The sequence below is a fragment of the Chelonoidis abingdonii genome, chromosome 6 (assembly GCF_003597395.2).
Source record: "Chelonoidis abingdonii isolate Lonesome George chromosome 6, CheloAbing_2.0, whole genome shotgun sequence".
NCBI classification, from domain to species: Eukaryota; Metazoa; Chordata; order Testudines; family Testudinidae; genus Chelonoidis; species Chelonoidis abingdonii.
In genome coordinates, this window is record NC_133774.1 from 124,309,148 (window position 1) to 124,335,908 (window position 26,761).

Consider the following 26,761-nt stretch of genomic DNA (forward strand, 5'->3'; position numbering starts at 1 on the left):
GGGAGGTATAAGGACAGCTTATATGAGTTCCCAGTGAGACTTGAGAGTGATTAGCACCTCTGAAAAATGAGGCTGTCAGGTTTCCAGGACGGAAAAGTTAGCCACCAGTCATGCCGATGTACTCACGGGATCACCACAACTTTTTTTCTGATAAAAACAACCTGTTAATCATGCAAGCTTGCTGGAGCTCTAGAGTAACACTTTGCAGAATTCCAACATTTCAATTAGGTTGTGATCCATATGCTCACTGAGGTTAATGGGCATCCAGTGAACTTTACATCAAGCCTGGGGTATATTCCCAATACCAGCAGTGACTATGTCAGCTACTATGATTTCAGCAGGAGCCACGTGTCAGTGGCTATCATTTGCTAGTCTCCACTTGCCTTACACTAAGGGCCAACTGGATGGCTCTGAAAGGTTACGAAAGAGTTTGCTATTAAAGGCTAACTGGAATAGCATAAGTCCCTTTTTTTCTTTTCTTTTTTCCTTTCTTTTCCTTTTGTTTTTGTATGTCTCACATAATAGCTACCACAAACAAATGTTTCTTACTGGCACAGAAAGAAAAGAGTTCAGAGCAAGAACTGTTTAATCAGATGTTTAGAACGAATAGTTAATGCAGTAAAAACACCATCCAAGAAAGAGTAGAAATATTATAGAAGCCATCTCAGCCTGGAAAGAGGAGTGGGCTTTTTGGGGTCGTTTTTTTCTTTTTTTCCCTTCTTTTTTTGTGGGGGGAAGTCTAGTAATTCCAAAGATACTTTGACATAATCACCATGCTTGAAAATATTTAGCCACCAAAAATTATAGATGCTGCTTTTTCTCTCGCTTGTAATGGGGTAAATCAGGAGTAGCCCCCCTGAAGTCAATGGAGTTACACTGGTCTAAAACCAGTGCAAGTTAGTTCAGAATCAGGGCCATAGTCTTGCCATGAAAAAGTTGACTTCTTTTCTCCTGTAGATAGTAGAATCTAAAAGCCAAGACTTTTAGAACCAATCAGTGATTTTGGATGCTTCAGTGTTTTCGATTCTCTATTTGAGATGCTTGAGAAGGGTCTGAATTTTCAGAGGACAGGTGAACAGTTTTTGAAAACCAAGCTGCTTTAAGGGGCCTCAAATAGAGCACCCACCGCTCCACCCCCCAAAAATGAGGCATCCAAAATCACTAGACACTTTTGGAAATCTTGGCCTAACCAACATAATCCTTCCTTCTGAAATATCTACTCAAGTAAAGCTCCAATGTGTTTCCATGGGAACCTCGCCTGAGTAAGGACGGTAGGATCAGCTCCTAGGTCTGTACGTGTATAGGTTTACTTTGATTACACGTATCAAGAAATACTTCTTTGAAAGGAAGTACAAAGTGAGAACCCGTAATTTCTCCCATTGAGGTCAATGGGTGCTTTTCCACTGACTTCACTGGGAGCAAGATGAGACAGTAAAATGATTCATGTTTGAAGGAAACAGAAAAATAGTCTCTCTCATATGCCTGTGTTCAGCAGAAAAATCTCATAAATAAACATAGGCAGAGTTACTGAAAGGCAAGTAATTAAATCAGTAACCACATTTCACTTGTGGTGACAGCTGGATGTTTTTGATGTCAAGGTAATTTCCACTGTAATTTAAGGAGATAAAGTAGATGCACAATACTGTAATCTGGAAGATTTATATAAGGCAAAATCATCATTTGTGATTTGTTAGAAAGAATAATTAAGGTCCACTTTTGGTTTTACCAATAAGCAGATATAGCCTATGGCATTTTTTTTGACACCACAAAATGAACTCCAAAGTTAATATACAACAAAATTATGCAAACATTTTGAGAAGGGCGTGTCTGAGTTTTAGCAAAGTAAAATGATAAAATGATCTATGCTCCTTCCACCCCAAAAAAATCTATAAAATAATGTTAAAATATGATTTTTTTAAGGCTCTCATACCTGGCTACTGTGAAATTCAGACTCCCACAAAACACTGGGACTCTGATCAATCCTGCCAGATATATAAAGTAAAATATAAAAAGTGTTTTCTTTATATATATATATATATATATATTTATATAAAATCAAATAAATATGAAAACATTTGTTCACGTTCCCATTTCTCTCTCACTCTATAAACTAAAAAACAAACAGTATGTTTGGTGGGAAAATCATATTCGTGTGTGCATCTTCCTGAAGAACTAGAAATCAAAGCAACCCATCTGCAAGGCAATGGAGGCGTTCACTTCCAGTTCACAGTATTGCAGTTAAAAGTACAGTGAGGTCTAAGGAAGTGATGGAGCAGGTGCTGCTCAGAACAGGGAAGGAAGAAGTGGTCACATGATAATACAGCATTGACATCGCTTTTTCTTTTGTGTACCTGGGACTGGTTCCATGGGGAGAATTTCTTCTTTCCCCTCTGGAGAGGAGGGCTCTGTTGTGTCAGACACAGGCCTTCCGGAGACCAGTTCGGCTGCATTTCCATCCATGGTAGATACGTCAGTCACGGTCTTCTCACGCAAGGACTTTTCATCATCTTCATCGATGAGGACCAGTTCTGCCTTGATAGTTTCATCATAGCCCAGCACTTTTTTTGTCTCCTCTTCATCATCAATGTTTTGGTAACCCATAAAAATCATTGTCACTGGTTGATCCATGCTGGCCTCTGGGACTTCATCTCCAGAGATTTTTGCTTGGTGTTGAGGATTCCCAGAATTCCCCTTGCTAGGTTTATGTACCATTTCTAATTTTGCCTCTTTGAAGAGCATTTGTTCCTTCACGTGGCTAAGGTTTCCATCTGCTATCACATTCCTGGCTGACACAGTCATTTCATACCCTCCTCTTACACTCGATTGTCCAGCTTTCTGTATAAGTTCATCTACATCCTTTGAGCTTAATTTATGTACTCCATTTTCTACCACTGTGCTTCCAGAGTGAACCTCATAGACTACCTTGGTAGCATCATCATAGACTTTGAATCCTCTTTGATGGGTCCCCTCTGGGCCAATAGGTGATGCAGAGAGAATCTTGGTCTCTCCGGTCTGTTTGTCTTTCTCCACATTAATTTCCATGGCGTACAAAGCTTGAATGAAAACAAGAGAGGAAGTGCATGTTACAACAAAAAAAGCCAGTGAATGGTTAATTGCCAAACAGACAGAGAAAACTACTGTGCCCGTTTCCTATGAAGCTATTTCTAAAGAGCCAAGCATTCTACGTTAGAAGTGAGGTGCGTACTGCGAACAGAGCTGGTTATTACAATACAGTACTTTAAGTAACTGGATGCTAGGCACTCCTGTTGTAAACTAGAGATACTCTTCCAACTAAATCTGTGCAGAAAGGGGTTCTAGTCAATTAGAAGAGTGAAGATCATTTAGGTTAAGTGGGCTCATGGTGTACTTTTGACAAAATGAGATGACAACATGCAGGTCTACCACAGCCTTCCTTTCATCTTTGTGCTTGCCTCAGGTTCCAAGAAGAATTGATCTCAAAGCTCTTCGAGTGCTCCCCTCCTACCATCCAGCCCATAAACAGCTGTTAGAAAATTTTGTTTGGGAAGGAATAAAATGCCCTTGACAGCTTGTTTTATTATCGACTACTAACTCCTATGTATGTCTTTCGTCCATAGCTCTCAAAGCACTTTACAAAACTTGGTAGTTATCATTATCCCCTGCTACACAGATGAGGCACAGATCATGTAAATGACATGCCCAGCTCACACTGCAGGTCAACAGCAGAACTATGAACAAAACTCAGTTTTCTTGGCTTCCTGGCTTAAGGAAGTTAGGTGTGTTTTTAACATTTTGATTGTAATGAAAAGTACATATTTAAAAAGAAAAAGAAAGAACAGAAGAACGCAAGCTGATTCTTTTTATGAATTCCTAAACATTGTTTTCAAAGGGGAGACAGTATAAGGGTGAACTTGATTTCAAAACTGGACCAAGCAAAGGGTAATAGACACACATGAATTCCAGACTAACAAGGAAAACATTCCCTGGCATGAAAGAGTTAAGAAAGGTGCAGTAACAACAAGAGCATTGTGATCACCACACAGTGGGGGAGACAGGCAGCCCACACACAACTATATCCCTCATTTTGAGGTCGTGGTGCAAACTCTAGAGCTCACTTTTCAAGGTACAGTTGTAAAGGTCTCTCAGCTTGTCTGAACGTAACTGTCTATTTAAGTGCTCCTTCTATGAAGATGAACACATTTTGTCTCTTTAAAAGGTACTAACACACAATTAATTGCAGTTGCCATGGTGGGAGTTGTCACTAGCTGTTGTGAAACTTACCACGTTGTCTCATGAAAATTCCAATTCAATGGACCACAACAAAATTACGAGGATTTCTCTTACTAGAGGAGCTCATCACTTGTTGATGAATACAAAAAACCCCAACCTCATGTAAATTGTTACACTGTCCGTTAGCAGTGCTGCATTTTCTAGGATGGATCTTCAATACAATCCATATACATTTTTCTTGAAAATAGTGGTAACATAAAAATTACCAGAGCATGGTTTCAATTCTCCCTACTCCCTCACCATATTAGCAAGCTTCTGCATAGATTCCTAGGGCCAAACTCTGTCATAGCATTGGGAGCATATAATATTGTGCATAATAGACTTCTCTTTGCATATCTAGAGAAATCCACTGCTGTGTTAAATACTTTTGAGACACTTTGAGCTATGCACTATGCATCTGAGATTACAACCAGCAAAATTCTGAGCAGCCACAGGGAAGGTTTTCTAGATCCCTACTGACTTTATAAAGTGGGACAGTCCCATTTTATTTGCTTGTATGTATGTATTGATTTACACTTCAGTGCTTGGTCACTTTTCTCCTGCCCTCTTCTTCAGTTCCCCCATGCTTTTGCTCACAAAGACAAGAGCTGAGTTTAAGGGCGGGGGGGGGGGGGGTGGACTGCTAGTTCTTGGTCCTCCTAAATGGGACCCCTTGAGTGAGGCAGTTAGTGGCTCACCAGCTGCTTTCTTCCAAATTCACCTTTCTGTCCAGTACCTAGCAGGTAAGCAAGACAACTGTCTGAAACAGGAATTCCTATAGCTTATTGACAGGAAAAGGCATGACTGCCTGTATCTACCCGGCTGGTGCCCTTATGAATTGCTAGATGAGAGTGCATGCCAAGGGGAGCTGCTGTGGAGTGCCCTTCACTGCTTCTCCAAGCAGGAGGAGTGCAGTGTGGTCCTGTTCATTTGCTCGCCCACTCTTGCTCCTGAGGGCAACACACATTTGCAGACTGGAGTGGGTTTATGAGCTCCCCAAGTCACGGGCCATCACTTTAATCTGCCATATCCTTCAATGCTCTGCCCAGCGTTATGAGGGGATCAGGCCCTGCTGCTTGTGCCATGACTGGATGTGTGGAATAAGAGGCCCCTACGACAGCTTCCTGCAGTTGTGTACAAGTACACCAGAGGGCTGGGCTGAAGTTAGCTTGGAGCACTTAAAGCAGAATCGTGGTTTGTATTCTTTGTTGTCATTTAATTGGCTGATTGGGTTTAGTGTCTCCATGTGTATCATTAGAGATAATACATGACAAGTAGCACGCTTCTGTTGTTTGGTTTGTCCCCATTTTGGGATCTCTGAGACTTGTGTTTCTAAAGTCTCATCTAGTACTTATTATTTGAACCTTAAATCCAAGTTACAGAGACATGAAGATGATTAAACAAGAGAAGAAGTACCCCATTATTACTGTGCAGGAGCCTGTTTGGTTTTGGCTAGGATTTCTGGGAGGAAGTGTCATCTAGGGGCTAGGGGCTTGGGGCTGGGAGTCAGAACCTCAGGGTTCCAGTACCGGTTCTGCCCTGACTTGATTTCTGATATCGAGTAAGTCACCTGATCACTCTGAAACGCTCAGGCTCCTAGTGAGCAAACACTTCCATGCTCAGTCATGGAAAAGTTGCTGTCATTTTCAAATGGAGTGTCTGTTTCAGCTGTGAGGCAGTTCAGATTGTTTAATGCAGAACAGAGCTATGATTTTCCAAGTCCTACATGTGTGGAACACCTAATTGAAGTCAATGGGAGTTGCACCTATGGAAGGCTTGAGGACTGTGCTGGCATCTATATCTGACCTTGCAGGACTCAGAGGCTCCACCCTTTTGGAATACGGTCTCCAGAAATACAAGTAAGTACCGACTTGTTCACATTTAGAAAGAGTTGCAAAATGCATCTCTTTGTCCAGATGTCCACTCTTGATGTACAATGATCTCCTAGGCATTTAGGGTCAGAGTTTCAAAAGAATTCAGAACACTTGGAAGACTGCCATTCAATGACCATTTAAAACACTAGTTGGAAGGGAGGAACTGTTTTCTCACTGTTCATGTGTGTTAGAAATTAACAGATGGGTTATATCTTTAAATATTAAGGCACCTATTTGGGAGCTTATTGTCATTGTTACATATTCATTTATTCCCTTCAGCTTGATTTCAGAATGTCGCACCTGGGACTCTTATATTAGTTAGCTCTTACTCACAGAAGTAGTGCCAATGACTTGATTAAAACTACTCCCGTGAGTGAATGCACATGGATATAAGCAAATATTCCACAGCTGGACCCTTTATAAGCAGACCCTTGCTGAAATGTATCCCCATGGGAAAAGCAGAACGAGAGAACTTTGCTAACCTTTGCTTTTGTTAATCTACTTGCAGATGAAATGGGAATCTAGTATAATACTTCCAAAAGCTGTTGACAAATAAACCACGTGATTCATTTTTGTCTTTGCAGTTCTTATCAAACAGCAACAAGCACAACTTATAAATACGGCTGGAAATTGGTTGGTAGTGAAACGCTGAAAGTACAACAGTACTTGAAGACGAGAGCCTGCATTACTGTTAGTACACTTTCTGTACAAGTTTAATGACAATGAAACCTGATTCAGTATTTCATAAGAACAACATCCCAGAGTACATCTTAAGGCGTACTGCTTCTGCCTGAACTATCGAGTCTGTTACTTTGTAAAAAGATGGTTTCAACAATCTTTGAACATGTAATAAAACAAAGCTTATGTTAAAGAATTTTGACTGTATGTGCTGCTTGCCCTATCCTTTAAGCTGTTGCAGTGCATGGAGTCCAGTTATCAAGCAAATACACAAGCAGGCCTAGCTTTTAGGTTATGTTATGGAGGATAGCAGAGGCTATTCTTTTCGTGTTTTTGACACAATGGAGCTAGAAACACACAGGCAAATGGGATGGATCAATCTCTGTCTAAGGCGGGTCAGATTTAGCACTGGGATGCGCTTTCTGGGTGCCCTGAAAAGAGGAGCTCAGTCAAACAAAGGGTCCCCATTTGTGGATAGCACCTCAAATCGATACACTCTCTTGCTGCATGAAATAACTGGAATGCCCATGGACCATCTTTCGTTATGGCTACTCTGGGATGGCAATGCTGTATTGAGCTGCATGCTGGCATTAATGCATGGAGCATATTGTTTTGAATAGAAAAATATTGAAAAGATAAGTAAAATCAACAGCTAGGATCTTGCTCATAAATTGCTTCAGTTTAGAAACGCATTGAGGCTGAAATTCTGTAACCCCAGCCTAAAACACACAGGCATGTAACATCTTTTTTTGCCCCCTAAAGTGTTAAGCATTGTGCTGAAATAAACAGCTTCTTTCTGTTCTGTAAGGTTTTACGCACATATTGAGTCGTGTGTATGTGTGTGTGGGTGGGTGGATGTGTCTCGTTCATCTCAATGGAAGTTGTGTGGGTGCAGGACAGGTGCTATTATCATGGCCCACATTCCACATATTTACATCAACAGAGATGGAGAGAGAATCAAGCTGAATGCTTCCATTAAAAAGAAATCTGCCAAGTGTATAATACTACTTTTTAGGACTCACAAGCTATGTAATATAAATAAATGTCTTTGAAATTGCTCACTGCTGTTCAAAGAGCCTTGACTTGTTCACAGAATAAAAATCATGTGGCATTTATCTGGGCACCAGTCCCATTAAGTTTAATATATATATATATAAACAGAAGTTTGGATTGGCTAATAGAATACAGATCTCCTAGAGACTTACCAGTTACCCTGCTTGATCCGTCCCACCCAGGAACTGGCTCTGCTGTTCGTGAATAGAGGGTTGGGAGTTTGGGGATCTGGGAGTAAATGTAATTTACTGCATCTGGTGTCAGAGAACAGAAAATACAGTTAGATAATGTTATGAGCCCTAGTGGCTTCATTGCTTAGACAGCAGAATGTTAACTTATCAACCCAAACAATAGACATCAGAGCTTTGTACTGGATCATTGGATCAAAGTAAACAAAGCGCAAAGTCACTGTCATGTGATTGCTGTTCAGTAGACTAGCTGAGGTAGGAGGGAACATGTCCCGATGACTCAAACGTTGTCAGTTGCACTCATCAAACTATTTGTCGGGCGCTTCTGGATTTTATCAGGTCAGTGACCTCAACAAAAGAATGAACCCCATGTAATGGGTAGAATAAAGGATGTTTTATAGAGAAATATTCCTATAACATGGGGTTTAAACACTCTGGAGGTAACTGAGTGATCAAATGGCATGACAGGCCAGCTCCTTTATATCAGTCATGCCTTATATCAGTCATATTAGTTTTGTTTTTTATAGGTTGGTGAGTGGCATTTGGCTGAAGTTTAACCTGTAAGGGAAATACTGTCTCCATGCTGGTTGATCCCATGCTCACTTGACATTTGGTGGGAATAACACCTTGTAGTTCCACAGTGCCACCTTTCAGCCAAAGCCCTCTGGCCCTAAGTCAACAAGCGCCTAACGTGAAGCATTAACTTTAGTAGAACTACTCACATGCTTACAATTGGGCACATGCTTCAGTATCTTGTTGAAATGGGACTTGAAAGTGGTCAAGAAATATTGACTAAGCCTCACAACAGCGCTGCTGGGAGGTAGATTAAGAGAAATGCTTACAGAGTCCTAAATTACACACAGATAGGTTAAGTGACTTGCCCAAGGTCACGCTACCAGCCAATGGCAGAGTCAGAAGTTCTCAGACTCCTGCTCTAGGAACTTGTTTCTGGGTTTAAGCACACAAGACAAAATAATTATCCAGGATGTTTGCATGCTAGGCAGAAGAAGAAAGACCATATTTTGATTCCTGAAGCAACACTGACGTATGGACACAAGGTGTATTTCCTGTGGTTTGTTAAATTGATTCCATATTTCCAGGCACAGCTGTTTGCCTCACTCTGCCAATCGCTGCATTGATCCCCTGAAATCCTATAGTCTAGTGATTCCTGGTCCCCCAGGGAACAATATGTATAACCCTCCTGGAGTGAGGCCTCCATGGATCTCAATTACAGAGACAGAGAACAATGTCTTTATTGCTTTCTCCAGTCAGAAATGTGCCTCCCTCACAGCCTCTGGTAAAAAAATAAATCTTGTCTAAGGCATGGTACATTTACCCACTCCACTCCCACTGAAATGTCCTGGGGTCCCTGATTTTCAATCTCACTTTGTACTGCAAGGTGTTTGGCATTATAGATTTCATGATGACTTCTTGATCCTGGTTTATTTCAATCAGAATGGTCCACCTCTGTCTGTACATTGTGGAACTTTCCACCTTCTCTGGTGACAAGTTCTATCTATCTGGGGTACTTAAATAGCCCTTCCTTGAAGTAATTTCTGACTGCCTCACAGCCTTTAATGTGTTTATACTCATAACACCTTTGGGAACGAGGAAAGTGATACTATCCCCATTTTATAGATGAGGCAATGAGACAGCACGGGACTAAGAGACTTGGTCATGGTCAGACAGGAAGACTGTGTCAGAGTAGGGAAATGAACCCAGGTCTACCGAGCCCTAGGCTATCATCCTAATCATTGGACCATCCGTCTGAGAGCAGCTCAGGAGCAAGACAAGGCAATTTTCTCTGCCACCCTCATAGATTTTAGCAAAATTCTAATATTCACCAAATGTTATGATATATAAGAAATTCTGAATTCTCTGTTCTCTCAAAACACAAATCTTCCAGTCCTTGGGGTTAAAAAATATAGATGATGTTGTTTCTTCTAAGTCTGGTGTATACTAGTCTTGTTAAAACAATAAATACTGGAGGGGGAAAAAATCTGTTTGCTTTGGTCTCTCCCATAGCTTATAAACAGAAGAGATGGGAAGGTCTGTGCGGTGTCTGTCTGTGTGTGGACTCATGCAGGAGGGGGAGAAATCAGGATTAAGAATTCATTTGGTGGCTGCTTCGTCTATTTCTTTGTGCGCAAATGTGCACCTCACAAAACCCACCATCATAATTGTTGGTAGTCTCAGTAAAAGGGTCTGAAGGCTGAACTACGCTCTGATCTCTGAAGCGGTGTCTGTGCTAGGAAAGTCAGGACGTGTTGGTAAAAGGGGCTTAGGTCTACACTAGAGCTTCCATCACTGGTATCATCTGTAAAGCTGCACAAGTGGTGAATTATAATCTTGGGTGAGTATAACGGAGTTGACAGCCTAGAAGTCTTCCTCCTGCTCTTGGCTGCTGTGCCTTAATTGAGTGAGGAAACTTCCACTGCCGCTGCTCATGCTGTATCCATTGTGGGTGTAAATGGAGAACGGTATTATCTAACGCTGCCAATCCAGCATCGGTCACCACTACAGAACCCATATTTCTCATGGAAAAACATATATGCGATTTGTACCAAGTGTCTTTGAAAGCAAGAGCTGGGTTTGGAAATATTCTTTATTTCACACCTCAGTGGGCAAACGTAAGCCTCCCGAACTGGGCTGTCTGTTTTAAATGCATAGTGCTGTCTGAAAGCTTTTTTGTTTTGCTGCAATAAGGCCTGAGAGAAATAATTATTTAGGACACAGCTCACTGAGCAATAGACAGTAACAGCTGCTCTCTCTTTTACACAGTTTCTTGCTTTTGAGACACGGGTACCATTCCTTTGTGCAGTGATTCTGGGAATCTGCATCAGCAAGTTTCTGAAATCTGTTTTCCACAAGCAGAATGGCTGGCTCTGTCCTACGTGCCAGAACATGAAGCAGTTTGTTCTGGAAGCAATGGAAATCCAATAAATGGTTGTTCAACCAGACTATGGAGGGTCTAGTTGGAACAGAAAACTGGGTACCAGGACATCTGCGTTGCAATTCCTTCTTCAACAGTAAATCTTTCGAGGGCCTTGGGCAAATCACTTTATTTCTTTGCTCTGCTTTCCCCATCTTTAAAAAAGGAATAATAATTATCCTAATGATAGGGTGCTATGGGGGTTAGGTTGGTTTATATTATACAGAAGGGGTATTAAACACTGCGCATCAGAACTTAAGCCAAGCTCTAACTATCAAAGACCAGAATGAGATCTAATGTGGCAGCCAGATTATCCACATCTGCTACTGTGGGGTTCTTACTCCTTCTGAAGCAGGTGATGCTGGCCACCATCTGAGATAGACCATAAGATTTGCCAGTGTGGACGAAACCCACGTTCCTAAAACAAACTGAAGATGAAAAGAATGATGTTATAGAACTGCTGCCACCTTACTGTCTGACCTCGGTCACATCCCTCAACCTCTCTCTACCTAGCATTTTACTTTGCATCTTTACAATGGACACAATCGACCTACTTCACAGGGGTGGTCTGAGGTTTAGTTAATGTTTGTTCAGATAAAAGGTGCTACAGCTCATAAGTGGAAAAAATGTGAATCAATTTGTTTCTTTAAGTGGATGGGGATATTTTGCTTCCTACTTTTGGTGTGTTTAGATTATTTAAAACATTCTTAAAATTGAAGCCCTGGTATTGTGAGTTAGTTACAACAGATTAAACTTTAGGAGTAGGGCATTTTCCACACCATCAGCCAAATGAATGCTTAGGAAAACATATAGAGCCACATTTCCTAAGAGCTCAGGGCAGGTTTTCAAGAGCTCAATACCCAGAAACCAGGCCAGGCTTGCAAACAAGCTTAGCACTCATGAAGGCACATACGTCAGGCTAGATTTACAAAAATGCTCAGTAGCCTGCAGCTCCTATGCAGATGCCTGTGACTAGATGTTCATGTGAGCTCCTCACCCAGCACAGTGAGTTCTTTTGAAAATCTGGCTGCTTATTTTGGTGCCTAAACACGAGCAGAGCTCTTCTGAAAATTCCAGCCCTGGGGACCAGAGTCTGTTCACAGTTATACCTGTGCCACCCTCTAGAATTCCATGGAGCAGAACTGGCACACGTAGATACATCTAGAGCAACTCTATGCAGCTACACTGGATTTACAAATATGTAATGGAGATCAGAATATGGTCCACAGGGTGTATATTTATGTCCCGATTCCAAAGGATTAAAAATCAAGTTTGGCTGAAAGGCCTGAATTTCATTACGCTTTGGTTTGGGGGTATATCTGAGTGACCAACATTATTGTAAATGTGGCATTTGGACATTTTAATGGGGATGGAGCCAATAACGAGATTAGTAAAAAAAATCTACAGCTGAAAAGCAATTAACAGGAGGGAAGAGTTAAAGATAACAAAAATCCACACGAGTCTTTTGAAGATCTGTGTCCATCTTGCTAATTTGGTTTTAGACCTCTGACTGTGAACAGGGCAAAGGAAATGGTAATGGATCCTGCTCTATCTTTTCCAAGCATCTCTATGTGAGGAACATGGTATGAGTCGGGTTTCCAGGACAGTCGTTTTGCCAGACAAACTCTGATTTATGTTTAATCTACCCACAGGTTTGTGCCTAAAGGCAAGTCCACACTAGAAAGAAGAAGTGGGGCCGCTATACACTGAGGATGGAGCGGAGGTTAAGGATAACCTAGGCATGGCCCAATATCTAAATAAGTACTTTGCCTCGGTCTTTAATAAGACTAGTGAGGAGTTTAGGGATGATGGAGGGATGATAAACGGGAATGTGGATATGGAGGTGGATATTACCGCATCTGAGGTAGAGGCCAAACTTGAACAGCTTAATGGGACAAAATCGGAGGGCCCGGACAATCTCCATCCGAGGATATTAAAGGAACTGGCGCGTGAAATTGCGAGCCCGTTAGCGAGAATTTTTAAGCAATCGGTAAACTCGGGGGTTGTACCGTACGACTGGAGAATTGCTAACGTAGTTCCTATTTTTAAGAAAGGGAATAAAAGTGATCCGGGTAATTATAGGCCTGTTAGCTTGATGTCTGTAGTGTGTAAGGTCTTGGAAAAAATTTTAAGGGAGAAAGTAGTTAAGGACATTGAGGTCAATGGTAATTGGGACGAATTGCAACATGGATTTACTAAAGGTAGATCGTGCCAAACCAACCTGATCTCCTTCTTTGAGAAGGTGACGGATTACTTAGACAAAGGAAATGCGGTAGATCTAATTTACCTCGATTTCAGTAAGGCGTTTGACACGGTTCCGCATGGGGAACTGTTAGTTAAATTGGAAAAGATGGGGATGAATGTGAAAGTTGTAAGGTGGATAAGGAACTGGTTAAAGGGGAGACTCCAGCGGGTCGTACTGAAGGGTGAACTGTCAGGCTGGAAGGAGGTTACTAGTGGAGTCCCTCAAGGATCAGTTTTGGGACCGATCTTATTTAACCTTTTTATTACTGACCTTGGCACAAAGAGCGGGAATGTGCTAATAAAGTTTGCGGATGACACGAAGCTGGGGGGTATTGCTAACACGGAGAAGGACCGGGATACTATTCAGGAAGATCTGGACCACCTTGTAAACTGGAGTAATAGTAATAGGATGAAATATAATAGTGAAAAGTGCAAGGTCATGCACTTAGGGATTAATAATAAGAATTTTAGATATACGTTGGGGACGCATCAGTTGGAAGCGACGGAGGAGGAGAAGGACCTTGGGGTATTGGTTGATAGCAGGATGACTATGAGCCGCCAATGTGATATGGCTGTTAAAAAAGCAAATGCGGTTTTAGGATGCATCAGGCGAGGTATTTCCAGCAAGGAGAAGGAGGTGTTAGTGCCGTTATATACGGCGCTGGTGAGACCCCACCTGGAATATTGTGTGCAGTTCTGGTGTCCCATGTTTAAGAAGGATGAATTCAAACTGGAACAGGTTCAGAGACGGGCTACTAGGATGATCCGAGGAATGGAAAATCTGCCTTATGAAAGGAGACTCAAAGAGCTTGGCTTGTTTAGCCTGGCCAAAAGAAGGCTCCGGGGGGATATGCTTGCTCTATATAAATATATCAGGGGGATTAACGTTAGGGAGGGAGAGGAATTATTTAAGTTTAGTACTAATGTAGGCACGAGGACGAATGGGTACAAACTGGATATTAGGAAGTTTAGACTTGAAATTAGACGAAGGTTTCTAACCATTAGGGGAGTGAAGTTCTGGAACAGCCTTCCGAGGGAAGTAGTGGGGGCAAAAGACTTATCTGGCTTTAAGACTAAGCTTGATAAGTATATGGAGGGGATGTTATGATGGGATAGTTTAATTTGGGCAATTGATTTTGGATTATCGGCAGATAAGTCTGCTCAATGGTCTGTGAGGGGATGTTGGATGGGATGGGAACTGAGTTACTGCAGAGAATTCTTTCTTGGGTGCTGGCTGGTGAGTCTTGCCCACATGCTCAGGGTTTAGCTGATCGCCATATTTGGGGTCGGGAAGGAATTTTCCTCCAGGGCGGATTGGCAGAGGCCCTGGAGGTTTTTCGCCTTCCTCTGCAGCGTGGGGCATGGGTCGCTTGCTGGTGGATTCCCTGCAGCTTGAGGTCTTCAAATCTCAATTTTGACGATTTCAATAACTCAGTCATGGGTTCGGGGTTGTTATAAATGTGTATGGGTAGGGTTTTGTGGCCTGCCTTGTGCAGGAGGTCAGACTAGATGATCATATTGGTCCCTTCTGACCTATGAGTCTATGAGTCTATGAGAAGACTTACACAGGTGCAGCGGCGTTGCTGCAGCATGCCTGGTGATGATGCTTTATGCTGAAGACAGAGCGTGCTCCCATCGGCATAATCATTTCCACAAGAGGCAGAAGCTGTTGCCTGGAATGCGTCTCCCACTGACATAGTGCTGGAGTGGACAGCGCTTAGGTCGCTGTAACTTGCGTTGCTTAGGAGGGCATCTTTCTTAAGCGACAGTGTAGACATGCTTTAAATCTATTGCAGGAAACGTTCATTCTTAATGAAACTCCTCTGAAGCCAATGGAATTATGCCAGCAATGAATCTGGCCCAGTGTGTTTCCTTGGCTCTTCATGTCCAGTCTAGTAGCATCTTCTCAATCATTCCGTTTATTAACGGCAACTTGCAAAACCCATTGTGTCACTGCAATTGTCCTTACTGTTCTATTGGTTAAGACAGCAGGCTGTAATGAGCTTAGTAAAAACATGTACAGCCAAGAGATACTAGAGTCAAGTTCATTCCTGATGGAGCTCCAATCCAAAGAGTTCCACCAGATCTGAATGTGGCTTATACTTAGTAATTGCTCTCTGTAATCCTAGCCTAATCGAGTAAACACAGTATACATCCAGCCCAGCTCTATACCGCGTCTCCAATGTCCATTGCAGCATTGTGCAGTGAGAGCTGTTGCATTTTGTAGCACCTCTCATGCCATGTTTAAATTAAAGGTTTGTCAGCTCTTTGTCTGCGATGTGTCACCAGAGCACGGATATGCTGTGAGCTGGCTGTAGTATGACAATGTAAGAGTCAGCATGTGACAGGCCTGCTGTCCCAGCCTAGTCATTTCCCTTCGGTGTCCTCTCACCGGGTGAGCTGAAGCAGTCGGTCAAAGTGCAGTTACACTGTGCAAAGTGACAACGTGGGAGTGATGTTTATTTGAGTCCAAAATGGTCATTTAGAAATAGAAAAGATGTCTTTTTCCATCTTCCAATTCAACCTGACATCTCTTTGATCCATGAGTCATTTTTATATAGTCATTGAGCAGGGGGTTGGACTAGATGACCTTCTGAGGTCCCTTCCAATTCTATGGACATTCTTGTCAACCTCTGCAAAATCCTGCTTCTTGCTAACTTGGGAGGAAAGTTAGTCTCAAGATGCAGGTAAACTTTAATGAAAGAAGTCACTTTTGGATCCTTGAGAAGCACCACTAGTGAGGGTGCTACGATAAACCCGGAAAACACCCCAGCCACCATTTTATAACTGGGGTTGCCTACTTTGAGACACTTAGGATCAGTTTTAGAAAGGCATTTAGGCACACAAAGGTGCAGATAGGTACCAAATTGTATTTACAAAAGTGTCTAAGTGCCTAGCACCCATTGAAATCAAGCAGAGCTGAGTGCCTAACTCACCTAGGTGCTTTTGAAAACTATCTTTGACAATCTGGCCCCAAAATATAAGTAGCCAGGTTTTCAAAGGTGCTGAGCACTTGCAACTGCCATTGACTTTGGTACCAGAAAGCAGAAAATCAGCTCACCTGGTATATAGGTGCCTGCCTATGGATGTAGGTGATTAATGGTAAGAACCCATGTTAGAAATGTCTTGGCTAAATGTCTGGCTGTGGCTGGCCCTGCACAGGTACATGTGGGGGATGAGTGGAGTAAGAAGGGGTGCAGACAGCCCTGCTCCAGCTTTCACAGTGCCTGTCACAATCAGCAGCATTCACCCTAGGAACAAAATATTTGCCTTGCTGGATTTGTCTCTATTCTGGTGTCCCTCCTCTGGCAATGGCCAATTCCAGATGCTTCAGAGCAAGGCCAAACAATAACAATTGTATAATAAAGTCTCCTAACTGGCAAAGATGTATCCTGCCCTGCAGGCAGAATTCCTTTTGGACACCTGTAGGCAAGATGAAGCCTGAGATATGTTAGGATGGCCTCAGGAATGTCTAATCGCCTCTTACTCTTACAAAAAAAAATCCTCTCACCACCAGCAGCCTATAAACGTTTCCAATAAAACAACATTTAAAAGAGGAGAGAGAATTGTAGCCTGCATCAGTGAAGGGAGGCCCTTTGATTTAGTTCAGCTGGCACTCTTCCCCAATGCATATTTTAATTCTTTCTGCTGGGCAAAGGCAGGCTCAAGTTCCTTCTCTATCCCTGCAGCAAAACTTAGATAACTTCTCTGCCTAAAATAGATGGTAACCCGCACGTGGTATTTTTGGTTGAGGTGATCTGAGTGACTCACTCCCAGCTGCCTCTTCAACAAGGACCATGTGAGCCAATAAACACATTGCCAGGGACAAAGGCAGCAGAGTGCATGTTACCATCCATTGTGTAAAAGAAGAAATTACTGCGCTCCTCCGGCTGAAATTTACAGGAATCCCTTCTGTCCATTCCTCCCCACCAAAAAAAGGCAGCCCTGTGATCCCTTCTGACTCCAACTCAGGGCTTGCCCCACAATCCAGGTTTGGTTGCATTTAAAAATACACTGCTACTTCGATATAACGCGATCTGATATAACTCGAATTTGGATATAACACGGTAAAGCAGTGCTCTTGGGGGGGCAGGGCTGCGCACTCCGGTGGATCAAAGCAAGTTCAATATAACACGGTTTCACCTATAACACGGTAAGATTTTTTGGCTCCCAAGGATAGCGTTATATCGAGGTAGAGGTGTAGGTGGGAAAACCTGTAGACATGTTGATAATACTATTTAAAGACCCATGGTTTGAGTAACCTGTTCTATGCTGTATCTACTCAGAAGCCTTTGAGTGGAGACACATTGTCTTGACTGACAACTCCCACCTGTCTGGAATCTCAGCCTATCATCTTGCCAATGCCCAGCAAAAAATGCTACTGCTAAAATCATCTTCCTTCTCTCCCCTCTGCAGAGGCCAGATCATCCTCTGCCTCAGGGCAGCTTTATACTGCTCCAGAAGTGCAAGGTTGCTTTAAATACAGTAGACCAAGCCCCTGGAGGATCTGCCCTGCTTGGGGGGTTTCCCTGCAGAGCTTTGGTAGTAGCTTCTACATCTCTCTTCCCATCCCTGCAACTGGAACAAGGGGCATGGCTGGGAGGAAGAAGATGTGGCCACGCTGCCCTATATACTCTGGTAAAACCTGGGTGCAATCGTGCTGGGAGGGGAGCAGCCTCAGGATGGGAGGGGTTCTACAGATGAGCATCTGGCCCAAAATATCTCTGTTAGGTCCCTCTCCTCCTTTCTGTCAAGCTCAACTTCTAGGCTTTATACAGCTGCAGTCCTGTCTACATCTCTGTCATCGATTCCCACTAGTCATCCTCTTCCTGCTGCCTATACTTCTCCCAGGCCTGCTTCCTCAGGCCTGATCCTGCAAAGACTAGCTCATGAGCTTACCTCTGTGGACTGTGAGTAATCATACTGAGCTCAATGGGACTACTCACATGAGTAAAGTTAGACATGGGCATTAGCCTTTCTACAATTGGAGCCTAAATGTCCCTTCTGTATTCCCCCCCCCGTTTTCTCATCTTTCCTCCATGCTATCCCTTACTCTGGAAACACGTCCGATGACCTCTTTCTCTTCAGCCTGTCAGCGTAATTTAGTACCTATGGGCAAGGATGGTGCCTTCATCTGTTGATGAACAGCATATAGTACAGTGATTTATAATTCATAGACTTTAAGGCATGATGGGCTATTAGATCATCCACTCTGACTTCCTGCATAGCACTGGCCTTAGAATCACACCCAGTTACTTCTGCACTGAGCCCAATGACTTGTGTTTGCTCAAAACATCTCTTCTGGAATGTCTTCATTTGAAGTTGTCAAGAGAAGGAGAATCCATCCAGCAATGGTGCCCAATGAATAATAACAATAAGATACTAATGGAGGACACTGCTGTGCTTGGGTATTTTATAGAGCATGGGGATGGGTGGGCTGGTTAGGTAAAGTCGGGATGGAGCAACACAGGCTAGTTTTTTTCATTAGTAGCAGTTTACATTCTATTGAATCAGAAGCAAAAGAACCAAACTACTACAAGAAAAGCTACTCATGCTGGTAGTGTTTCTTTTCCAGCTGAGGGAAGCTCATTAGAAAACCTGGTTGCCAAACAAGTCCAGAGAAGCTTTGGCTGAAGGCTGGAAGTATTTGGTTGAGGTTTGGAGTAGGTTTTTAAGACAGTCAAGTCAGTTTCTCCATTCCTAACCAGAAGTACTTACTCTTGTTAATCAGGGCCTGATCCTGAGCTTAGGCACCACTGAAAAGTGAAATAATGTGTTCATTTGGGGAGAGCACAGCAGGATGAGCCTTGATGCAAAGCCCACTGATGTCACTGGGAGTTTTCCCATTTACTTCAGTAGTCTCTACATGTGTACACAGCCGCAGTGCACCAGTCCAAAGACTATGTCTAAAGGGTCCGTGAAAGGCTGTCATTGAATCCATAAACTAGTTATTATGGTAGACACAGCCGTCAAAGCAATCTTTTCTATCTGTGAGAGTATCACACAAAGAATATACTTACTCTGGGAAGTAATCTAAATGTAATCAACACAAGTTATTAATCTAAATGAAGAGTAATCGTCATTTTATTGAACTACTTATGAACACCGTGACAGCACACCACACAAGGGGGAGTGTCTCTAAGTCTATGGTATGTGAAAGGAATTTGCAGCATTTGGTAGCATGTGGCAGTGAGGTCTAGAATATGAATGTCGTAGGATGCCCTGTTGGCTGCATAAGCTATTGCTGGCTTCATTTCCCTGGCATGCATATAGAGTCGGTTGGAAATTTTCTGAAGGAAGCTTTTCCTATCAGAAAATGACGATTTGTGGAAAGAGAAACATTCCATGGGAACAGGTCTATTACGATTAAACCTTTGATGGAAACCAGGTGTCATGGAGCAGGGCATGGGCAGTCTTGCCTAGTGGTCAGAGTTGGAGTCAGAGGCAGAGGCAGGAACTGAACAGAGTTGGAGGGGACTGGAGTAGAGCAGGCGCATGGCTGGGAACAAGGCAGGCACAGGAGAGATATCGCAGCCACTGGCCTTAAGAGCAGATCTGGTGATGCCCAAACCACCTGAGTGACTGAAAAGCAATTAGAGTGTTCAGCTGCAAGGCAGCTACCTGGCCCCAGGTTCAGACGCAGGCCCTGATTCCTGACACCAGGTACTTGACAGAAACTTGCCTTGTTTCCTGTCTGTGAGTCTGTCTGCCCACCTGCCTCCCACAAGCTCTCCTACTCCTCAGCAGCCCAGGCTCCCAGGCACACTGCCAGCTGGGCTGCCATGGAGACAGGGCTTCCAGGCTCCTCCACAGCCCACGTGGAGGTCGACTCAGGAGTCTGGGCTTCCCAACTCCTGGGTTCTTCAGCAGCCTGACTCAGCAGGCAGCCATAGTAATAACAAAGCAACCCCCTCCCCACCGCATCTAACAAATCAAAAAAACAATAATCTCCACCCCGTAACACTTAGCAACACATTGTTATTACATATCAGTTAAAACTGTAGCTATAAGTAGTGGTATAGAGGCACTTACCACCATCCTGGTGTGAGAAGCTCTGTAAAGACACAAATATGGGGATCAGTTAGGCCTTCATGTGATGTGAAGTCTCCAAGTTTTTACTCTAGAATTATCTTGGGTTTGCTGTGTACCTCTTTGAGGCTTATAAAGTGGGAGAGAACTACTGAGTTCTGAGGCTATACGTCTACACAATGATAGCAGCAGCAGATAGGGAATGGGTAGCTACATGCTGCCGTGAAAAGCAGGCTACGTGTAGCAATATGTGAAAGACTCAGGCAGGCAGGAGGCAGCGGGGAAAAGACTCAGCCCCTGCCAGAGCCTTTCCCCCACCATTGCAGTCTTTGCCTGCAGTGGGGAAGGGCTCCACCCATGGGACACCACGCTGCTAAATCCAGCAGTGTAAACAAGGAGTTATGGCTTGGGTGAATAGAGAGCTGTGCAGGGTATAAACTCTCCTATGTACCCACACCCTTCAGGTGTGACTTTCCTCACCCATGCCGTGTGTTGCCAGCTACACTGCTATTCACACCAATGCTGGGAGGCGACGTGTGTACATAGTCTACACACTGCCAACAGAAGTGTGCAGAGCAGCTGTACCTTGAGGGTAGCTGGGTGGTGAGAGGAAGGGGATACTTAGTGTCATTGACATGACAATACCTGCTGGTGAAAGTAAAAAGAAATATTCAAGAGTGTGGCATGTGGTCTGGATGCTCCACTGGAGGATACCACAACGGAGTGACCCCAACAAAGGAAGAATACGCACCCAGCGGCTATAGGAGAGATTGTCTATGTATGGGTGCGCTTCTGGACTGGCTGAGGGGGTCATTTCTCTCCAATCAGACTTTTTATTATCGGCTGCTGTCTCCTTAAGTACGGCTGCAGGATTCCTGCACTTTCACTCCAGTGAAATGGAGAGACCCCCACCGCTCCCCGAATACCAACGGCACACCCTAAAAAAGCCTAGGAAGTCCAGCACTCTTTGGAGAGGCAGATGAGTAGCAAAATAACCTGCCCTAGATAGGTGGGTTTGAAAGCACTGGAGTTATTTTGATCTTGCTCAGTTCACTTCTTATTAGACTCTCCACAGCTATTCTCCCGCTGTGCAAAGACACAACACTGCAAACGCTGCTTTCAATCAATATTACACCTTGGCTTCACTCTCTTTGAGACTGTATCTTTTTTTGTACCTTTTGAAAGTCCTCAAAGGATTTCTCTGTCTCCTTTAGTTTCTCCAAGATGATTTGCTCTTTGGCAGATATCTGGGATTCTTCACTTTCTAGCTTCTCTATTTCTTGTTCCAGCCTGGAAGACATGGGAAAACCATCCATCATTTATTTCAATGGCATACTAGATATCTAAAGGCAGCATCACCCCAGTAAGTAAGCATTGGCTTCCTAGCTGTGAAGGTACTAATCAGGATCTTAAATAGGTCAGGAGACAGTGGGGGAGTTTCAAAATCTTGTTCAAAAATAGTTTCTTGGCATAGGCAGAGGCTAGAGGGAAGACAGGGCTTACAGCATTTGTGGTATAGAAAGGTCTATGTCAAAAAGATGGGAATTTTGGATGTGATCAACTTTTCTCAGAACATTTGTCTGTTAATTTAACACCCCCCACTTCCTGTTCCATTTTGGAAATCTCAGTAGGGCAGATATATAAATATGCAATAATACTTGGAGGAATAAATATCTCCAAATCCTTCCACACCAAAAAGGGTGGAACCGGAAGCAGCTGCCGGAGATTGGCAGGGCACCAGCCCCATTAACAGGATTTCCTGAGCCTCCATGGTGCTGACTTCCAGCAGACAGGGCCTTCACTCGGGTCGAATTCTTGGTTTCATTTTTCTACCTTTCCCATTGTTTTTCGATGATAATGCGGGGCAGAGCCCTATCAGCCTGCAGGTAATACATACCATGACCTGCCTAGAAAAGCCCTGGAGAGTGATCCTTAGAGATGCAAAATACCCACAGTGCTCACTGATTTCATTGAGAGTTGTGAGCTCTCAGCACTCTTCAAAAGTAGGGCCAGAATGATGTTATACTGTAGCTATCTAGGGCCAGATCCTCCACTGGTATAAGTCAGGGTATGGCTACACTGGCACTTTACAGCGCTGCAACTTTCGCGCTCAGGGGTGTGAAAAAACACCCCCCTGAGCGCTGCAAGATACAGCGCTGTAAAGCCTCAGTGTAATCAGGGCAGCAGCGCTGGGAGCTGCACGCTACACCCGTAAGGGATGTGGTTTATGTGCAGCACTGGGAGAGCTCTCTCCCAGCGCTGCCGCTCCGACCACACTCACACTTCAAAGCGCTGCCGTGGCAGCGCTCCTGCTGCGCTGCCACGGCAGCGCTTTGAAATTCCAAGTTTAGCCATACCCTCAGTCTCACACACTGACTTCAGTGGTTTACACCAATGGAGGATCTAGTTCAGAATTTTTCTGGAGATGACATACCTAACTGATATACAACATTATCACTGTTTCTGCACCATCCTTAAAAAAATTAATTGCCATATTGAATGTTTGATTTGAGCAAAAGCCAAAGTTTCAAAACAGGAACGTCTAAAGTTCAGAAAACCTCCTGACTTCAGTGAGAGCTATGGTTGTCCAGCACCTTTTATTCAAGTGCCTCAGAATGGATGTAGGAATCTCACTTTAGGCACCAAAATGTGAAAGTTTTGGCCTCTATTTCTTTTCTTGCCGGGCTACAAGACAGACAGCATGGCTGAGAATACATTACACAGGAGAGTCAGCCCATCACTGACCAAAGAGCAGTCTTTAGAAGACTCCTAACTCAACAAATACAGTGGTAATGGGCATCAGCAGAACCAGAGTACTAGTCACAAGATGGCTTGCTCCTATCCTTTCTTTTAACTTGGCAATCAATGCTCAGTTATCCAGGCATGTTTATACCTCAAAGATGAAGATATATGAATTCCTTTTACCTTGAGGCCTGATGAATTTACACTGCGGAGATGGGTGCACACATATTCATTTTTTTGTGAAATCAGTGGTTTGCAGCATTCCGTATTACAAAGTCTGTAATACTGTTTTCTGCTAGCCAAATGATTTCAGGTAGACTGGTAGGTAGGGAAATAGAATATGTATCTGACAAAGCTAGAAAATTGCAGTGGGAGAATTAATTCCTTTCCCCTTTTAAACAAACCAGAACTAGTCAATCTATTATCCTACTGAAGTTAATGGAATAAGTTGTTACTCAAGTATGAGTAAGGGTATCTAAATATGACCCATAATAATGGAGAGTGGTGTTAAGTGCATCATTTCCTGAATACCAGTTCAGATCTTTGGAGAAGAAGTTTGTCCTGGTTGATTCAAGCCAGAAGAGAAAGGTTCTTTCAACCACAAAAAAAACAAAACAAAACAAAACAAAAAAAACCAACTCTCAGCCTTTGCTTTGATTTTCTTTTATTGCTTAGTGGGCTATTTGCTGTCGCAGTTTTACTCTGTGATGTCTTTTTCTCCCCTCCTCCCATTCTCTCCCAAAGTCCCTACTGCTTTCATGGGAGACTGCCTGCCTGCTGCCCCAGTTAAAAGAACAATCAGGCTGATGCAACAGTAGATCAACCTCTTTCTGACAGCACATATTGTTCTCGGCTTTCTTTAACCCCTTCTTCGATTCTCTTAAGAAGTAGTAAGAGCAACAAGAGGGGAGAAAGAAACTAGGGGGAAGCTATCGGGGGAGATTGCTGAAGATGGAGGGACATGGATTTTTAGTCTGACACTAAATCAGAATGCCTGTAACTGCGGCCACCAGTATAATGGCACCACTCCATTAAAGGCGATGGAGATATGCTGATTTAGTCCAGCAGAAGATCTAGCCCTAAACTGGGTACTCTGAAGAGCTGGTCCACTCTTGAGAAAAATCTGTCTGGTCAGCGGAAATGCTGGCCTCCAGTCCCTGCTCTTCCTCACTACGAACGATATGAGCAGTGCTGGCTGTTCCAGGAATGTCCAGGTAAGATGTACCCCATGTGCTGCTAAACGGAGCAGATACATTCAACGCAGTGACAATGTGTCACATTCCTTGCAGTACCCAAGACTGTGAGGCACCTCTCTACCACCTGCTCTTAGCATGAAAAAGTCTAGTCTGTCTCTGCCACAGACAACACAAGAACTTCCCTCCAGGCTTCCGCAGGCCTCGTTCTCTGACAAGTTAGTGACAGGCTCATTCCCACCCCGAGTTCTCCGAGCATCCCCAGTAGTGTCCAGCCCCTTCTCCACTGGGCACTTACAGCACTACCAAACCCACTGATCCCAAAGGAACAACTTACTAGTTACACCCTGGAACACAGCTTCTGCATAACACACGGCACTTAGGTTTATAGTGAAAACAAGATGAAGTTTATTTAACAAAGATCAGAGATTCATATGGTTGCAAACGGGTATAAGAGAAACAAAGGGTATGCATAAAACAAAATTATAGTACACATTCTAGAACAGGGGTGGGCAAAATTTTTGGCCCGAGGGCCACATTTGAGTGGGGAAATTGTATGCAGGGCCATGAATATAGGGCTGCGGGAAGGAGTGCGGGGTGCAGGAGGGGTGCAGTGTGCAGGAAGGGGTTCAGGGCAAGGGGCTAGGGTGCAGAAAGTGTGCGGGGTGTGGCAGGGGGCTCAGGGCAGGGGGCTGGGGTTCAAGAGGGTGTGGATTGCAGGAGGGGGCTCAGGGCAGGGATTGAGGGCTCAGGGCAGGGGGCTGAGGTGCAAGGTGGAGTGGAGTGCAGGAGAGGTCTCAGGGCAGGGGGTTGGGGTGCTGGGTGCAGGGTTCTGAAGGGTTTTGGTTGCAGGCTCCAGCCCGGCATTGCTTACTTTGGGTGGCAGTGGCTTGCAGAGGGGCTAAGGCAGGTAGGGAGCTGCTCCTGGAAGAGGCCAGCATGTCCGGTAGAGGCTACTGGGGGTGGGGTGCAGCAGGCGTCTCTGCCACATGCCGCCCTCGCCTGTGGGTACCCCTGAAGCTCCCATTGGCCATGGTTCCCATTCCCGGTCAATGGGAGCTGCAGGGGGCGGTGCCTGCAGGTGAGGGTAGCACACAGAGCCCTCTGCCCTCCACCCCTCTCAGGGGCTGCAGGGATGTAGTGCCAGCCACTTCCGGGAGTGGCGTGGGGCCATGGCAGGCAGGGAGCCTGCCTTAGCCCTGCTGTGCATGGGGCTTGCAGTCCCACGGGCTGGACTGAAAGCCCTGTCAGGCCAGATCCAGCCCACAGGTTGTAGTTTGCCCTCCCTATTCTAGAGCCTAAACTTAGCTAACGAGGTGCCCTCTTCTCCTCCTGCTCAGAGCCGCATGGTAAGGGGGGCGGGGCTGTGAGCTCTGGTGGGCTGAGCGGCAGGAGCTCAGGTCCTGCTGGACCCACACTGCTGCAGCGTTGTCCAGAGCCGCTCCTAGACGCAGTGTGCTGATGCTCCGGGAGACAGGGGAGGTGGAGGTAAGTGGCATGGTAAAGGGCCAGGGCCAGGTGGGTTGGATAAGGGGCAGGGAGTCCTGGGAACAGTCAGGGGACAGAGAGCAGGGGGGGTGGGATCCCGGGGGTGATTCAGGGTGGAGGGGTCTCTGGAGGGGGCAGTCAGGGAGCATGGGGGTTGGATGGGGGCAGAGCCAGGCTGTTTGGGGAGGAACGGCCTTCCTTGCCTGGCCCTTCATACAATTTTGGAACCTTGATGTGGCTCTCGGGCCAAAAAGTTTGCCCACACCTGCCCTAATGTCTCAAAAAAAAAAAAAAAAAAAAAAAAAAAAAAAAAAAAAAAAAAAGTGGCTTTGCATTTTAATTTAAATCATATGATACACTTTACATAGAAAACCCGCACTCGCTTGCAGCATGCGTCCCCACTACTGCGGCACCATTGATCCTCCCTTCCCCTCCGACTACTATTGTAGAAAAATTCTTTGACCTATATAAGTGGCCACGTCAGGCATCCCCAGCACAGCGTCTATGGTGTTTGTAATCTTTGTCACATGTACTCTACTGAAATAGCATAACAAGGCCGTGGCTTTAAGTTTTAATTCAATCGTACGATGCCCCCTTTTAATTTTAAAATATGGATCGGTTCATTGTTAAGATAAGAAAAGGAGCAGACAAGCTGTTCATGTGAAAGAACCTTTTTGAAACAAGCACATGTAAAAAACAAACTAAAAAGTACAATGTTCCAACAGTGTCTCGACTCACTCATGATTTTATACATTGAACAAGAATTGGCTTTGTCAGTTAATTACAACTATGTGATTGAGGAATTTAAATCCATAACACCTGGTGAGCGACATCTCATTCTCTAGGACAGGAAGATGAAGAAACCTTGATCTGTTTTGGTCAATTTGGGTTAGCTCATTATCTGGTTAAAGATAAATATCATGAAAATTGTGTCTTTGTACATGCCTGGTTATCACTACAGCAAAAATTTGGTATTTTGTCTCATTTTTTAAGTGAAGTTTAGTTGTTAATTTAAAAAAATTAAGTTTAGTTTGTTTGATGAATAAAAATAATGTCCTTTATGATTGAGAATTCAATAAATGTTCACCTTAA

At 44.0% G+C, this 26,761-nt stretch overlaps 1 protein-coding gene across 4 annotated transcripts in view; it reads right to left on the reverse strand.

The window, feature by feature from the left end:
• The window catches only part of PALM2AKAP2 (PALM2 and AKAP2 fusion), a 445,812-nt gene that overhangs the window by 212,083 nt on the left and 206,968 nt on the right, over positions 1-26,761 (reverse strand). For 3 of the 4 annotated variants that reach the window (XM_075067389.1, XM_075067388.1, XM_075067390.1), the window contains exons 4-7: positions 21,422-21,536; positions 20,250-20,271; positions 8,006-8,107; positions 2,352-3,053 (exon numbers count right to left, since the gene is read on the reverse strand). In XM_075067389.1, coding sequence (XP_074923490.1) covers positions 2,352-3,053; positions 8,006-8,107; positions 20,250-20,271; positions 21,422-21,536 — 941 coding nt within the window. The remainder of the gene's footprint in view (positions 1-2,351; positions 3,054-8,005; positions 8,108-20,249; positions 20,272-21,421; positions 21,537-26,761) is intronic. The other variant, XM_075067391.1, reaches the window with a different exon arrangement.